Source organism: Haliotis rufescens, unplaced genomic scaffold (genome assembly GCF_023055435.1).
Source record: "Haliotis rufescens isolate VD_foot unplaced genomic scaffold, xgHalRufe1.0.p SCAF_1, whole genome shotgun sequence".
In the NCBI taxonomy this organism is placed as follows: Eukaryota; Metazoa; Mollusca; class Gastropoda; order Lepetellida; family Haliotidae; genus Haliotis; species Haliotis rufescens.
The window spans coordinates 54,057,669-54,076,007 of NW_025963779.1; the positions used below are offsets into that span (position 1 = coordinate 54,057,669).

The 18,339-nt window shown below is 39.3% G+C and overlaps 1 protein-coding gene across 2 annotated transcripts in view; it reads left to right on the forward strand.

Moving 5' to 3' along the window:
* Positions 1–18,339, forward strand: part of LOC124131566 (semaphorin-2A-like) — a 154,836-nt gene that overhangs the window by 41,068 nt on the left and 95,429 nt on the right. For both annotated transcript variants that reach the window (XM_046494917.2, XM_046494916.2), the window contains exon 2: positions 8,940–10,266. In XM_046494917.2, the coding sequence (XP_046350873.1) occupies positions 10,113–10,266 (154 nt within the window). In that variant the 5' untranslated portion in view covers positions 8,940–10,112. The remainder of the gene's footprint in view (positions 1–8,939; positions 10,267–18,339) is intronic.

Consider the following 18,339-nt stretch of genomic DNA (forward strand, 5'->3'; position numbering starts at 1 on the left):
ATTAAGTTATTGCAAAATAGTTGGTTTGAAAGACTCAGTGTTGAAGGAAATGCAGAGTTATGTGTACTGGCCAGTGTTACTGACCACATCATCTGTCCGTCAAAGTGAGTGAGTTAACATTTAACGTCACTTCGGCATTATTTCAGTCATAAAGCGACTGTCCACCAAAGAGTGAAATTAAATTTGTCCGTAAAGGAGTGAAATTAAATCAAAGAAAAGTTATTACTAGAAATGTGCTATGTGTTTCTTGAAGTTAATAACAAATTATTTATGCACATGAATGATAAAATAACTATTGATAGTTCATATACCTTTAAAAAAGACAGACAAGCATTTAACTTGTCAGAGAACGTAAATGTTGTCAGTTTCAATTTATTATGTTGACATTTTTTATCTTCTGTCAAATGTTTTTCTTTTTTCTTTCTGATTTACAAATTCACAATGTATTTATTACCAGCATTTGATACACTCAAGCTCAATTTTTGCCAAACACTATAAGACTTCTTTCAAAAAAAGTTTTGATGACTTATTAGATATCTCTGATCAGTGATCAGTGATGCATTTAAAGCAATTATTAATAATGAGTAAACTGATACAAAATATGATGAATTATCATTTTTGAACTGATTTATTAGTGTTTGGTTTAGAGTTCTGATTGTAATTAGACATGTCATCGCTCATGATTAAAGATTGTGCTTTCAAGTTGCCCTGTAGCACTCCACAGTCAGATGTATTTTCATGACATCTTCTATCTGATGCTCAATTTCATTATATTTTCAAAAGAATGAGTCAAGTTTTCATGCAAGCTTGCCTGGCATAGCACATGTCTTTTCAATAAAATTTTCTTTGTATTATACAGGGGCTGTGAGTTAATCTTGTGGTTAAAGTGTTCACTCGTGACGCCAAAGACTCGAGTTCGATTTCCTACATGGGTACAATGTGTGAAGCCCATTTCTTGTGTCCCTTGCTACATATTGCTGGAATATTTCTAAAAGCAGCGTGAAACCATACTCACTCACTTTGTGTTCACAGTTTAAGGATAAATTATTGTGAGGCCCTTATTTAACAGTGATGCTGGAAGAAAGATATTTTGTTTATCTGAGACACATCTTTTTGAATGAAACATGTTTTTAACAAAATATTCATAATGCTTATTTCTGGCTAGTTATGATATTTTTGAACAATTCATATATTTGCATAGTCCTAAAGTCCCAAATTGCTCTTGTTTCAACATTTCTGTAAAATGGTAAATGCTTTTGTGAAAAGAACTTGTTCCCAAAAACATGGATGTGATCAGATTTCTAAAGACAAAAGTAATGACAAACCAAGCCTGCGGCTGAACATTGTCAGCAATGGATTAATAATGTCCATTAAAAGATTTTTATTGTGTTGTAATAATCAAGGACACAATATGATGTGCTGGTAGAAGTTAATTAAAATATAATCAATGTTGCACACGAGTTGCTTCAAATGAGGGCAATATTAAATATTTAATATCAATTAAAACTTAGCGTGTATAATTCCTACCTCCCATTAATCTTTGTAACTAGGACTGCAATTTATTTGGGCACCTTTGCCAATCGTATCAGGACCAGTTAGCTCACATGAAATCCTGCAGGCACATCTGACGGTTCCGTTGAAATGTCTCAGGTAACCTTGTATCAATGCAACAAAGACACATTGTTGTAGAGATCTGAGCACAGTGTCAGTTTGATGTAACCCTACGCCTCCCAACAGCAGCTTCCCCATGAACGATGAACACTTCACGATGAATCCTTCACGATGACTTGTCTTGTCAGTTAAATGGACAATCATGTCATGTTTTTATTCAGCCATGTTTTATCAGAATTCAAATCTAAAGTAATGTTTGAGAAACTGGACTCCTTACTGTTAAGATGTCACTGAATGATCCATGCAATGATAGCGACATAACATCCTATATCTACAGTGCTACCAAATACCAAAAAACAAGATCATCCTATGGAATTTACATTCATTCATATGTGCTAAGATATGTACAGTGATCGCTCGCTATTGCGCTACCAATGGGGTCCAAATAATTGGTGGGCGTTATAGACGATGAGCCGTTTAACCGAAGCCGAGGCGGGGGAGCGCGCTCGGCAAATCTCAAATCATCAATAGGCCTATGTGTTTATCTCACGTCACGTCAAAATAGTATATATTTTTATGGACCTAGATCTACCTGTAATATCATTCATTTATTAAATCTGTCATATTTCACAATGTCTGAAATACGTATTCCATTCTAATTTATCATTTTTTATCAATAAATTAAAAAATTATTCACTATTTCCCGCGATGTTATTGAAAATAAAATTCTCGGACACACATTTCGACAACGGGTCCGCATCGAACATGTCAAAGAGCAAAATATAGACTATTTTAAGCAAATCTTTAAATATATTATACAAAGTGATAAATAAAATCAACAAAAATATATCTAAAAGTAATCAAACTTACATCTAAGTTATTATTTCCATCGTTTTGTGCGATCGCGTGTAATGTAAGTCAAATGACATCTCGGCTTTCGTCGCCTTGAATTCTCGGCTCGGACACAACGTTTAATGCAAAAATATATGCATGAAAAATCTTTGTCACAGCTCGTAACCTAGCACGATACATTCGCGAAGTTCCATATTTTTAATATATATCGTGATTTCCTGCTTAAAACGTTCAGAATAACACGATTTAACAAAAAATCTTTCGCTAACTTCTGAAATTTATCAAACACGAGCTTTGTATCAAAGCTTGATTGGCTGCCTGAGGTCACGTGCTCAAAATTGACCAATCACGAAACTTGTAGCAGATTTCGGCAAGAAAGCGTCATTAGAAACAAATTTTAATCCAATGAAATCGCTTGTTATAACTACGGGGAAAAAACAGGCGATGTTACGAAAGCGCGATTACGAAATGAATGACCGCCGTGTTGTGACAGCAACTACATTTGTGTGACAGTTTAGCCTTAAATTGGATTGCCCACTAATTAAGAATATAAACTTCACTTGTGGTTCTCTTTTATTGCATGCATGCGCTTCTAAGATCAAAGGATGTATAGTGTGAAAAGTTAACTAGTTGAACAATCGTATTTCCGGGACTTGCCGCGGATATTTTCAAACAGATTATTAGAACTCCATTCAGCGATAAACCGTTGATTATGCAATGAGAAGCGTTATGTGCAAATAAACAACGAACAACAATACAATCATGTCTGTGTAAAACTCTCAGTATTAAAAGTGTACATAAATTTTGGGAGCCATGCGTTACCGCGCGTAATAACCGAAGTAGCGCTTTATCGAAGAGCGCAATAGCGAGCGATCACTGTAATTGAGGTTAATTATGGTAATAAATTGTCAATAATTAAGTATTTTGTCAGTGTGAGATAAAACCAAAATACTATGTGGTGGTGGTTATTCCTTCCCCAGCTGTTCAGCATATGTATAAAGGTATTTAAAGCTAAAAATATGACCCATTGCTGCAATATATCACCTCGGTATCTGGGAAGAAATGTGGCACAATCATTCACCTTTCTTTATGACCCCAAACTATCTTCCTGACAAATGTTAAAACCAACTTAACCAACAGTCCAACCAGTCCCTTAGCCTTAAGATCTCAGAAAGACCAGACAGAAGTTTACATTTTACAAATTTTATTGGTGTTTTGTTGCCTTTTATCAGCCGTCTGATAAGCATGTAAAGAAAGATCTTACCTGTCGTTAATCTTGGAACGTGAGGGAACATTAGTTTGGGGCAGTGTGTTTGTTACTTTGCAGTTGTTCAATGATGTTCCTGTTCAAGTACAGCGAGGTTGATCCAATGGAAGAGGGCCTCCATTGTACCAGTTCGTCCTAATGAAGAGGCCTGTTTACTATATATCACTGTAATAGGCTTGTAAACGTGTGTGCTTTAGCTTGGTGTATCTGCGGACTTATCTTACAAATTATGTCTACTTGTTTGTAATGGCTAGCTGGAGACAGTTGTGGAAAAGAGATGATATCCCTTTTTCTTGTGATTGATGCTTTTTTTAAGGTGGAAGTTTGTGAGATGTATATCATAGCATCAGAGTTAAGTGTTTGATGGAAGAAACACTTTTGGAATGTGTGCTGTTGGTTTATTTGGTGGCTGGTAGGGTAGCCTTGTGGTTAGAGTGCCAGCTCATCACATTCCAGACCCTGGTTCGATTCGCCACATGCGGAGGTGCATGAAGCTAATTCTTGGTGTCCCATCATATGTGTGGAATAAAGGTAAAACCAGGTCCAAACATATCAAATCCATCACTGGCTTATTTGGTCACTGACAAATAAGATCTGATTTCCAATGTGAACTGGCGGATCTAGTTTACCATTATACCCATGTGTCTGCCATGCTGATTGGCCTGGGTTGGATTGCCCTGTGTTAGAGTCCCCTGCCAAAATGTGGCAGGAATATTGCTAAAAATGGCATAAAACCAAACTCACTCATTCATACAACTCATTACACTTACTTGTTTTCATTTCACTCATTTCTGGAGTTCCCCGGCTTCATACTGCTTGAATATTGCTAAAGGCGGCCTAAAACCATATTCACTTACTCATTTCTCTTTGTTCAAGTAAATGAAGTTGCTCCAATTTCCAACCCATGTAATGAAAACTTCTTTTGCTTTCCCATTAGTGCTTATGTGTTCTGAAAATAACCTTCAACCTAATCCTAGACAGTGAATACCTTCAGTTATTTTCTTCTCATTAGGTGTTTAGTTAATACGAGACTAAGCGAGCATTACTTTGGCTGTAAGATGGCAGCCTGCAAATAAGACTCCCAACCAGACAAACCAATGGTTGATGGAGAATGAGTAGAAGTGTCAGTTCCGATACATGGTTACTGAATCAAATTTGCCCCTGAAATTAGGGATTTATCCTTGATGTTATACTTGAAAAAATGTCGAATCTTAAAATCGGAATATTTGTAAGGTCAATTCTCATATTTCAATAACCAGAGTATTTTAAGAATGTATCCCGATAATAATGATAATCCAAGTCACATACCTAAATCTATAAAATATTAAGAGAAAATTTATGATAACCTGATTTTGTCCATCATTTGCCACAGATGAATATCTAATGCCATGATATATCCCTGGAATGTGTGATATGTCTATATCTCTAGCATGTCAAAAACTCAACTGTCTGGTGTATACTAGAATTATTCATCCCAATCAAATGTTAAGTTGAGTTTTTATCCTTTCGCCGTCTGCTCACACATTATCACCCTAACTACAACATTTCTAAAATGTTAATCCTTGAAATGACTCCCTGATCAACTTTCCCTCTGATAATTAACCCTCCGATGCTAATGTATATTTTTTATACATACTGAGTTAACCTTTTGTCAGACACAGCCCATTAAGTCTTGCAGCAAAAAAACAACATAACCAGGAACAATTGCTTGTAAAAACAATACACCTGTAAAGCTCATTAACCCCCGAACTGGAGCATTGATTAATTAACACCTGGAAGTGAAGAGTTAATCCTTGTACCTAGCAATACCCTTACCTTTTTCACCTTTAATCAAGATTTTAATAGGAACAATGGACCATGATGAAAAGGCAAATTGCTGAAGCAACATTAGATTAGTATTTCGCATGCTCGAAGTAATTTAGCGCTTGCGACCTCCCGATGCTTGACAAGTCATCAGGCAAAATGTCTTCGTCTTGACTGGGTCTACCTGGCCATACCTGTGGCAGGGTGCGGTAAATGAGCTAAAACACAGAAATATGCCATAAATTAGAAATTCTAAACTAGATTGTTGATGTGCATGATCATGGATTATGAACTTGTTTCTCTTAGTTGAGGTATCACTGGGTGTAATCACATTTGACATTTGCTGTGCTGTGCTGCAGTGTTGACTCTTAACAGAGTCCTGATACATTGGTATACCTTGAAACATTGGATCTGCCAGGTCAGCGGCTTGTGACGAAGGTTTTAGAAGAAACTCATCAGAGTGTGGCGTGTCAAAACAGAAATAGATTTTGGACTATCTAGTTAAAGAATCCAATGTGGTTAAATATATATATAAAACATCAACACCAGAGTAACCCGACTCGTTTATCCAACAAAATAGACTCCATTAGGTGTAAAGGCAAATTATGATTGGATCACTGAAAATCATTTTAGCAAACCTTCTTAGTCTGGACCCTTGTATTCCTGAGGATTTTGTTAGGAACGGTTCTGTATGTTTGATGTTCATTACGCTGCACCAGTGTGTTGTTAATCCAGAACCTTGATAACCAGATTAACAAGGGTTGGTGTATGTGGCTCGATGTTTGGACTGATGTAAGAGTTGAGCAGCACCTGCATAGCATGCATGGATCTAACTGTTGAGTCAATCCTCGGCCTGTGTGTCCCCAGCAGGATATTGCTGGAATATTACTAAAAGCAGCGTAAAACAATACTCAGCCAAGTGCAGTTTATGCTTGAACATGAGTTTTGAATCTACCCATGTGCATATGTCTGTGATTCAAGATTATGCTAAAAACACTTTATGTCATTTCCCACTTACAAACGGACCCAAATATCACTGAGATTCCCACGAAACTCACAGAAATGTGTTAACTTGATTAGAAATTATACCCTCTTCTTCAAAGGTAAATGGTTATTAGTTTGTCGATGGTTGATAGCTGTTTCAACCTTATGTTTGTGAGGTAGTTGTTTGGGAATATATCTATCAGTCATTCAGTGTAAGCTGCACAAACTGTTTACACAACAGATGGTGCTGCTAGTTCTGTATCCCTGCCCCATCAAGTAGCCTACCCTCTACATCTGCTGCTTGACACAACAGCTGAGCCGGAGCAGGGCTACTGGTAGACTAACATCTAGTCTCTGAAATGAACATATCGTACATAAAAAAACCCAGTTCAGTTATCTTAATAAAAATATAATAAAAGGGAGCCCAGTGACTCTCTTCATTTTCAGATACTGCAGTAATCTAGACTTGCCAAACATTATAGTGAGTGAGTGAGTTGGGTTTAAGGCCGCTTTTAACATTATTCCAGTTATATCACGGCGTGTCAGCTTAATGTTGGAGGAAAGCCTGAAGTGATGCAGGTCTAAGACGTTTACCACTTCCGTGAAACCCACGAGCACGGGTATGGTGCTGACAAACCTAGAAACATAATCGGGGCGAACCGGGATTCGAACCCACAATCATAGGTTTCTGGCGTGCCCAAGGGATGCAACTCTGCACAGCGAATCGCAGCGCCTTAGACGAATTGGCCACCCGTGCCCCACCCCCAAACATTATAGACTTGCATGGGCTGTATTTGATATATATTTGTATCGGGGTCTGTAAGACAGACTAAGCTACTGGGTGTAGATGTCTTGACCCGGGGATTGGGCTTTACAGTTTGTACCATTGTGGGATTCGAACACCAGGCCTTTGTGATCAGCAAGAGCACTACCCTCTGGGCTACTGAGTAAAATCATTGTCTTCATATCCAGGAAGCACTTCCCTGACCAACAGCTAGACCCTTCATCTTGCCCAGCTCCTTACCCAATCTGTGCGTACCCACTGGCTGTCAACCATTTGAGGGCAGAGGGGAAGTCCAGTGATTAAAGTGTTTGTTATTAAAGAAAAGAGCTGGATTTGATTCCCTACATGGGTACAGGGTGTAACACCCATCCCATTGTCCCCTGCTGTGATATTGTGGGAAATATGGCTAAAAGCTGCTTTAGAATTAACTCACTGATTATAACATATCGGTACACATTCCATGTTTTGGTATTACCCACTGTCTGTATCCATTTTCCCATCTCTGTCTGTGTTAACAGAGAATACATCACTATGTTACACCTGGGTGGGGGGATTATTCATGAAGACAAGTTTTTCATGCCTTATGATGTGCAACTTGGGGATCAGGTGGCCACAATGGCCGGTTATGGAAAGTATTTTGAATGTGGATGACCACATGGGAGCTAGTGGATGACTGTCCCAGTGATCTGAGAAAGTACTGACTTATGTCCATCAGATGTGACAGGATCTGCTGATCATGGGTTTGAGTCCCAGATTCTCCCTGATTATGATCCTTGGTTTGTCAGCACCACACTTCTGCCGGTGGTCACTCACTTAGGGCAGACAGCTACAAAGTGACTTGCCATGGTATGACTGAAGTACTGTTCAAAGCAGCATTACAGACAACAATCTGGCCAGATTACAGTGCAGTCTGTGTTGATTGGTGTAATATTACCATCTACAGCATCAGCATTTGTTCGCTCACACCCTCCCTCCTGCAAGTGATGAACCACCGGCCCAGGTCGACTTCTTCTATCTTTTGATCACCAGTAAGACCTCCTGCGAGATGCACAGTCTCGGGTGGAAACACGTCTGCCACAAGGGAGCACTGCTTGTCTCCCCTTACCTTGTCCCTTCCCCCATCTGGCTCGAGCAGTGGCCCGAGGTAACCTCATTATCACCCGATAGACCATCACAAACAGTCTGAGGTTCTACTTGAATGAGGTTTATGAGCCCTTAGGGTCAGTGAGGTATATTCCTGCCACCAGTCACAATAACTTCATTTTTCTACCCTGTAATCTTAAACGTTGCTCCCAGTCATACTCGCTGCACTTTTCCAGCCAATTTGTTAAAGTAATTGTGCCTTCATTCAAATGATGAACCCATAAAAAAAACACCTGCCTTTCATTTTGACCATGTTGGATATAAGACCTAATGGGACATGGGACCCTTTCATACTGATGTGTGTTTATGAGAAATTATGCTTGCGTGAGTTTACCATTGAAGAACACCTCAGTCACAGTCAGTGAACTAAGCCCCACAATTGCCCAAACTGTAATTGCTACACAATGATATACTGCGTCTTTGATGTAGATCCTATGTGACACATACATCGCCTGTCATCCACCTTCTACATGTACGTCTGCTTATTTTCCACAGGTACCAGTTCACAGAAGGCCTAGCTCTGCATGAAACTAAAGAAATGCTGAAAAAACTGTGGCATGCATAAGCCATCTGCTGTCTGTGAGTTTGTACATTGTTGTACTGGGGCAGATCCCTCTCTAACGGAAGACGTGCAATCTTCACCTCAGTTCCTGTGATCATTTAAGAACTGGAGCTCCATTCCTCCAGACGTCTACAACAGAGAATCCCCATCTTGTGATGAACGAATAATAGGCAGACAACTTTGAAGCCACTGCTTGAGGAAATATCAAGATTAAAAAATCAAACCTGGATATAACTGTGAGTTTGAAAGCTGTTACTGCCATTCAGAAATTGTATGTTTTTTACAGACCATCCAGTGTACCAAGCAAGTAATCAGCAGTATAGCAAAACAACAAGGAGGAACATTGCCTTGAGGCTAGCGAACGCTCCCCTACCCATTCTCCCAGTGCTAATTGGACCACAAGGTAGCAGATGCCCCTGGTGCAGTCGCGGAGCCAACACAAGCCCTAGGCAGTAGCCACACGACTGGTGTGTGATTGACAGCTCCAGTCATCAGTCATAGACCTCCCCTCACATATACAGGTCAGACTCTGGTGACATGGACTCGGCATACACGTGAAATATTAACAGGCATCCTACCACTAGAGGAAATCTAATTTATGACTTGCTGTGTGAAGTGAAAGCTGGATTTTGGTCTTACATTTCACTGATATCGGCAACTGATCAGTCGCTTCTGTGTGGTTTTACAACAGCAAGAACACTGGGCTTACTACACATTGCTTGAGGAAAGACCTCGCGTGTTGGGATTATTTTTTGGTGTGTCATTATTACTGTGGTCAGTGTGTTCACAGCACAAGTAGACTTTATAACATTATAACATTATAACAGTATAACAGAGATATTTCTCACAGAACTTGTCAACAAGATCCAATGCTGAAATCAATGGAGAAAGAGTTTTAAAGTGAAGCTGGTTCTTTGAAGGATTTTCAGGCACAGTAACAGCTCAGAGACGAAACTCTACCCATCCTAGCAGGGAATAAATGAGTTAATTTAGATGTGGTAACAACTTTATTAAAGTCATTCCCCACTTCTGCGTGTGACTTCCTATCGGTACTGGAACACACACTGGCACACTGTGTTTGAGACTGTTTCGTCATTATAAGGGCCATGCAGGAGACACATACGTTTTTATATAGACAACTCCATCATCTGAACATGGCTTTCCTTGGGACTTTGTGTTTGTTGCTGTGTGGAATAACTGCTGCAGTTGGATCATCGGAACTTGAAGGCTGCGATTCTGGAGCCCAGTTTGTAGCACAAGGTGAGTTAGTGCAGACACTCACACCTATTTCACTGTACAAGACACTCACACTTCACTGTACATTCATCAGCTATATGTATTCATATTCACAAACACTTACATCATTCTCACAAAAGATTGTGGATTACTGCATTTAAAGTTATATTATTTGTCTGTAATTGCTGTCCAGTATGATGAAGAAAAAAAGATATTGATAAATGTAACTACAGCATGATGTAAAATCATCACAATTATATCTAATGAGATCATTTAATGTGGTAGATTTCGTTACAGAATGTTTTCTCGGTGGCAAGGTTCTTTGTGATGTGGCTATAGTGCTCCTTATTCATAGCCTCGTCAAATTTGGTTATAAGCAACATTGCTCAATAAGTCATTATTAAAAAACATTAATTTCAATAGAATCAATGATCGGAGTAGAAACATCCCATGTTTATATGCCGACAAATCATGAATGAATTGGGGTTGTCATTTCTTCCTGCATATTAGTTTTCAGTGTCTCGGTGCAATATTGTCCAATTGTGATGCATGGGCATCTTCCTATTGAGTAAATTCCATCAGTAATATGAAATATTAATGGGAACCATCCGATGCAGTCCCTATATGATTAGCTTCATTGAAATGAAGAATGTATTAGGAAGAGAATCTATTGTAGTTTGACGTCTGTAACGTGTGTGACTTTTATTCCAGTGAGGTAATTTGTTTGTGAAATCATGAGATATCGATGGTCTACTCCATGTGAATAATTTCAATGGAGATAGTTTGCGTAGCATGTTTTTTACCAATTCCTGTGGAATGTGAAAGTCATGGATTAAGAATGAGGTGTGCTTGTTTTACAATTGACTGAATTAGTGGAGAAAAACTGACACTCCCAGCTCTTATCATGTTAGTGGGTGAATAGAAAATTAGAATTCTTAACATATTCATCCGAAAAAAAGATAATTTAATTCTGATTGGTGACAGACATTTTGTTCCATTATCTGTAAAACATGTTCTTAAATTGTTACATGATTTACTGTAATAATTATTGTTTGAACAAAAGAATGCAAGAATAGAAGTTGTGAATATCTTTTCAGGAGTTCATCGCTTTGTAATAGTTTGTTCTGCCACCTGCATCTGATGGTGTTTATTGCCTGTCCCACTGTCAAAACGGCCTACATTGTACATTGTTGTACAGTCGTGATGTTTATATTACCCTCAGTGCAATAAACTCCGTATGTAATGACGATAAAGCACCCATGAACCAGAATGATGAATTATTCACCAGTTTTTTGTAATCCGGAAATATAAGCCCATCAAGAATTTATAAACTCATTACTCAGCATTATTGTGGGAAGAGCAAATTCCTCCACATCGTTCCTCCTAAACACCAGCTGTAGGAGATACCCTCAATTTCCATACCCGTTAATAAGATTATTTTTTGTAGCAATTTGTATAGAGTATCAACACCCTTGTTTAGATATATTCCCAGGCGGTTTATTTATGGTTGGAGCGGGAGTATTCCCTGCCTACTGATAGCAGATAGCACCTAGATGTTAGATAATGCTGCACTGGTGGGTTAGCTTGTGTTGTAACAGTTGGTGTGGTGTGGGTACATGACTACAGTTGGTGTGGTGTGGGGTAGAGGCTGATTACAGTTGGTGTAGTGTGGAGTAGAGGCTGACTACAGTTGGTGTGGTGTGGGTACATGACTACAGTTGGTGTGGTGTGGGTACACGACTACAGTTGGTGTAGTGTGGGGTAGAGGCTGACTACAGTTGGTGTAGTGTGTTGTAGAGGCTGACTACAGTTGGTGTAGTGTGGGGTAGAGGCTGACTACAGTTGGTGTGGTGTGGGGTAGAGGCTGACTACAGTTGGTGTAGTGTTGGTACATGACTACAGTTGGTGTGGTGTGGGTACACGACTACAGTTGGTGTAGTGTGGGGTAGAGGCTGACTACAGTTGGTGTAGTGTGGGGTAGAGGCTGACTACAGTTGGTGTGATGTGGGGTAGAGGCTGACTACAGTTGGTGTGGTGTGGGGTAGAGGCTGACTACAGTTGGTGTGGTGTGTTGTAAAGGCTGACTACAGTTGGTGTGGTGTGGGGTAGAGGCTGAATACAGTTGGTGTGGTGTGGGGTAGAGGCTGACTACAGTTGGTGTGGTGTGGGGTAGAGGCTGACTACAGTTGGTGTGGTGTGGGGTAGAGGCTGACTACAGTTGGTGTGGTGTGGGGTAGAGGCTGACTACAGTTGGTGTGGTGTGTTGTAGAGGCTGACTACAGTTGGTGTGGTGTGGGGTACGTAGAGGCTGACTACAGTTGGTGTGGTGTTGGTACATGACTACAGTTGGTGTGGTGTGGGGTAGAGGCCGACTACAGTTGGTGTGGTGTGTTGTAGAGGCTGACTACAGTTGGTGTGGTGTGGGGTACGTAGAGGCTGACTACAGTTGGTGTAGTGTGGGGTAGAGGCCGACTACAGTTGGTGTAGTGTGGGGTAGAGGCTGACTACAGTTGGTGTAGTGTGTGGTAGAGGCTGACTACAGTTTGTGTGGTGTGGGGTAGAGGCTGACTACAGTTGGTGTGGTGTGGGGTAGAGGCTGACTACAGTTGGTGTGGTGTGGGGTAGAGGCTGACTACAGTTGGTGTGGTGTGGGGTAGAGGCTGACTACAGTTGGTGTAGTGTGTGGTAGAGGCTGACTACAGTTGGTGTGGTGTGGGGTAGAGGCTGACTACAGTTGGTGTGGTGTGGGGTAGAGGCTGACTACAGTTGGTGTTGTGTGGGGTAGAGGCTGACTACAGTTGGTGTAGTGTGGGGTAGAGGCTTACAATACATTTGGGATAGAGGCTGACTCTTGCTCGTGTAGTGTGGGGGGTAGTTACTTTTGTTTGTTCGTTTGTTGTTTATATGACAGCAGTCGGTATATAATCAAGTCTGAACAAGACAATCCAGTGATTGATATCATGAGCATGCATCAACCATGTCAACAAACCTGGGCCTGACCACCCGATCCTGTTAGTTGCCTCTTATAAAAAGCATGGGTAGCTGAAGACCTTTATTTCTGCTAGGTTCTTTATGGTTCTGGAGTAGAGAGAGACTTCAGTTCATGTAGTGTGGGTGAAAAGGGTGGCAACAGATGGTTTAGTGTGGGGTACAGCTATAGGTAAGGTTTCCTGACTGATTTAAATCTATTTTAGAGATGGAGGCAGGCTCTTTTCCTTAAATCCATTACAGAATTCACACTTCATAATTTCAATAATTTGTATGTTAAGTTTCATAGGTTTCTGGATCAGGTTTATTCATATTACCAAACTAATATACTCAAAAAGCCTTGAAAGAAATCTAACCAGTTTGTAGTCTTGATATGTCTCCAGCAAAACTTTCAAAGGTGGGAAACAATTCCATTAATCAAAGAACTATCAGTAGTAGGCCTGCGAAGTTTTCCTTCCTTGGAGACACGAGTGAGATGTACTTAACTTGTTTCTTGCCTAGACAAACCTACTTCTCCAAATTTAGCACTCTAAATATAGCTGGCACCGAATCATTTAACCTTTTGTCAATATATTTGTCATTCACCAGTTTCCTGTAGTACATTAGAATACATCAATCCTTTCTCCTGCCTGTCTATTTTTGTCCACTTCCTATAATTTGAGTTTTGTTTCTATCCAGCCATATTTCCTCCATCTAATCAACTGATCTAGCTCTTGCAAGATCTCTTGAAGATTTTAGGAATAAAGGAATTTTACATCCGGTTTCAAGAGCTGTGAAGTGTTTAAGACTACACTAGCTAAATCATCAAGTACGGCCCCTGAGTACGTAGATGTGGGCAGATTTGGACGTGTGTGTTAAGTAATCACTTTCATGTAATTCATCCAACAAAATATGTGTTCATACCGACTAAGAATCCCTCTTGGCATAATTGCCTCGCTTCTTGAGATATTTAGTCATCATCTGCCTTTCTTTTGATATGGGTTTCCTGTGTGATTGGTCTTGCTTTTCCATCTCTTTTCCAATCCTGACAATGTCAACAGCATTTGTTCAGGTTAATGATTCCCGTTTGTTTTGTTGGCCTTACATAAGACTGGTTAACCACCTGGGCACTCTTGTGAGAGGCTAATAGGTCTATTTGCTGATATACAGATTGCAGTATGTCAACACACTTACTTAGATCCATTGTCAGCCTTTATGTGTATGTGAAAGTAAATTGCAATCTACACTCCGATTGCTGAAGAGGTCATTTTCCCCTCTTTGTCACGGTATCCTATGCATGTGACCTCCAGGGATGAAACAAGATGAGGAACTGGAGGGGGAATGTTTCTTAAAGGAGGACTTGGCTCATGCCAATTGGCAGCTATGGCATATTTGATTAATTCCGTTCAAGACCCAATCTAGCAGTAATTCAACACACTAATTACACAAAGACAATGTTTGAGGTTCACACATGGTACTAATTACGTCTAGACCTTGCCTGATTGGCTACCAGACAGTGGAGAATAGTACCAATTTTTGAAGGCTGTGCATATTGGTGAATAGTTGATACAGAATTTATGAATTTTAGCGTCAGAATCTTAAACATTGTTTTTTTATATTGTCTTTTGGATCATTAGAATTATTATTTTTAAGCTTTGGTTAAATGATTTTTATAACACAGATTAGTTGAGTATTATATACGTCATATTCCCAAAATTGTTTTCATGCATTATGATATACATGTATATTACTCACAGGAAGACCATTCCATAGAATACTGTAAAATTATTTTCACATTTATGATGAGCTCAGGAGTATTTAATGTACCTGTTTTATGTCAGTTTCTATGTGTGTACGTTGTTTCAACCAAGAATCTCCACAAGCAGCAGTTCCCAGATGATGAGAATTCATCACATGAACACAGATCCTCATTTGAGATAGGGCATTGCAAAGTGGGATAAAGGCTATGAAGGGTGATATTGATATTAATAAAGGTCTCTATCCTGCACGAGATAATGCTTGAGCCGTCTTTCATGGCGACTGCTCATCAGAAGATGTAGGTGACTGTAAAGGAAGAAGGGTATAAAAACGCGACCAATGAGACGAGATGATGGATAGTCACTGATGCAACAGCATGCACACGTAAAACCTGTTGAAAATTGTGGATAAATCATATCATCTTAGTTGTTACCATGGCGGCCTGGGATCACTACCCACTATCAAAATATACGACTGGCATTACAAGCTTATGCAAAATCAAATTATTCTTACTCCCCAATAATGGATGCTGGTCAGAGACATCCTCTTTGCCCCACAGATGAACTAAATGAAAAGCTGAAGTGTTTACAGGCCAGGTTCTACGGACCTGACCAAGTCGCTAAACCAATTTTGCGTGCTCGTGGACAGCATAATTCTGCCTTATCCAATAGATTCCGCTTATTTGAAATTTGTGTCAGAATCCTGCTCATTGCTTGTAAATCATGCTCCAGTTCAGCTTTAGCTGCAAGAATAATTTGTGATTTTTATTCACAAATGAGCCATGTCGTCTGAGAGCTTCGATCATTTCTTCATTTACATTTTTTGGCTTCATTCACTGCGTAGTGATTATCAGGCTCTTAAAGCAAGCATTATATGCCTGTGTTATTGTGTAAGGGGTCACATAAATGTGAATAGGAGAAAAAGTTCACTTCACTCATATACCCAAGGTTTTTTCTATTTCGTGATGAGCTGACGTTAGATCTTTACACATCTTTTGTATTCATGAGTGTCCACCTGTGTCATGGATCAAGACTAAAGAACAGAATACAGAGCCTTGCATGGCCTGAGATCAGATGCAATGGATATCAGTCACAGCTTAGATCACGACACAAAAGCGTGGAGTTTCAAATTGCAACGTCTTCATTTGATGATCTGTGATTGTTGTGTTTTCTTTGTATAATTCAAGACGACTTAATAGGGAAATAGCTTTTCTTGAATACAGTTTGTCCCGACTTGGAGGTTATAATATATTGCTGTTTTTTATTGAGTTTCAAAGTCAGGACTTTTAGTCCATCAATACTTGAGATAAGATTACAATCAGATTTAGTTATACATAGACATGTACACCCACATACCCACTGTTATTGTGTCTTATTCATAAATACTTATAATGTAAGTAAAGATCCACGGAAAACGTGATTCTTATCATACATGCTAAATATAAGTGTTTCTGACACAAGAATAAAGTTAATTATTGATCTTTTCCAAACCTGTTTTTTTCAAATAGCTGCTTGCAGACACTACTTTGTCAAAGAACAAGGCTTTTAGAAGTTGATCAATTGACCTGTCGACCCTTTGTTTTTATGTTTTTGCAATCATCGTTCAACACGACATGGATCTCATGGGAATCAGTTAGAAGATGAAATTCTATAATTATTTTGAGCTGACCCGATTCCACCACAAACTGTTTACTGAATAAATTAGTTTAGCTTATGACAGGTTTTCTGTTATGCCACAGATGTCAGCTTTCTCCAGGAGACAAACAATGGCACGTCCTGGACATTTCAACTGTATTAACTAATCAGCTAATTAGCCAACATCTCTTGCAATGGCCTATGGCATAACATCACTTGTAAATAGCAGTCGGGGAGATAGGGTTATCTGGCATGTTTACAGTTTAATCATCTGTTGGGTAACCTTACTTGTGAAGGAGCTGTCTGTTGACATTCCTAGCCCTAGGGTGCAGGAAGTGATTATGTTCTTCTGGTCAGTTGATTAAAACCCTGGTCACTTTGGCCTCAATGACCTTGCTGGAGGTGCTGCAGTGGACAGTGGGGATTATTGGAAAGAATATACTTCTTTGTCAGGGACATTAGCAAATAGTTATCTTTCCATTGGAGAACTCTGTAGTGTTTCAGGGGTAGAATTAGACTAACATTTAGTCTCTGAAATCTTATATAACACACTATCCTTCTTGACTCTAAAAATATTTTTAAAAATAGATAAGTAGATAACAATGATATAGATATATTATCTATTTCTATTGCTAGAAATATATAACTTGAAAATCAAGATAACAGGTTTTGTATTAATATCAATATAAACAAGTGCTACAAGTGATATCATTTTTCGAGAATATTATCAATCAAGAAATAAAATGCCTTTTTGAAATAAAATTGCCATTTGCTGAAAAAAGATCCATTTATTTGATGATTTTCTCTTAAGTAGACATTAAAGGTTACATAGAAGGGTTTGTTTTCCCTGGAATTTAACATTTAATGGCAGCCATGTTGGTGAATGTTAGAACTTGTAATGAGTAGAAGGAAGATATTACAGTTAATGTCTGCTGATATCCGATTTCTTTGAGATTAGTCATGAATGTGCTGGAGTGTTGGTGAAACGCTGCGTGTTGTTTTGCGATGGCACTGCCTCTTCCCATATAGACAGCCTGGGACCAAGGAGAACATGGTCTTTGAGTGAATGCATCAATATTTAGCCTAGACCTGCAGAAAGGACAAAGACCAGCTCAGATTCCTGCATTTTCCTTCAAAGTAATCCAGGCTTAGTATCCTGAAAGTTAAATCTTCACAAAATCCCATCCTTCTTGAAGGCCTACCATTATAGCGCCAGTGGACAGACTTTGTAGTTTGGAGTGATAGGTTCTTTTCCAAACAAACACCAAATGTAATACTGGTTCGTAAATGGTTAACGTTAAGTACATTCTGTCAATATCTTCTTGGGGAAGACACGAAATCACTAAAGGAGGGTTCCATCCCTTGCATGTTTTGACTGAAAATACCTTTGGGCAAGAGTCCTAACCATGCTTCAGCTGTAGTAATTTGGCAGTTATTTGGGGAAGGCCTTGCCACGATTACTTTTTTTGACAAACTGGAAACTGTTGTTTAGAAATGGTTATCTCCAAGCAGAAAATTAATCGCCTCCAGTTAGATGTCAAAGTAAAATCGTGAAGCAAGTTTAATTGTATTGTTGTAGGTAGTCTGGTGACCGAGGAAAGAAAATGTGGGCTGTCTATAAGGTCAATAAAGCCACAAGATTGAGCGGGTACTTTGTTGTAGGATAAATGGAGGATTAATCAGGTGTTTTCTTTACTTAAGTTGAGCAAGAGCTCACTCAAGGGACATAATTATATTG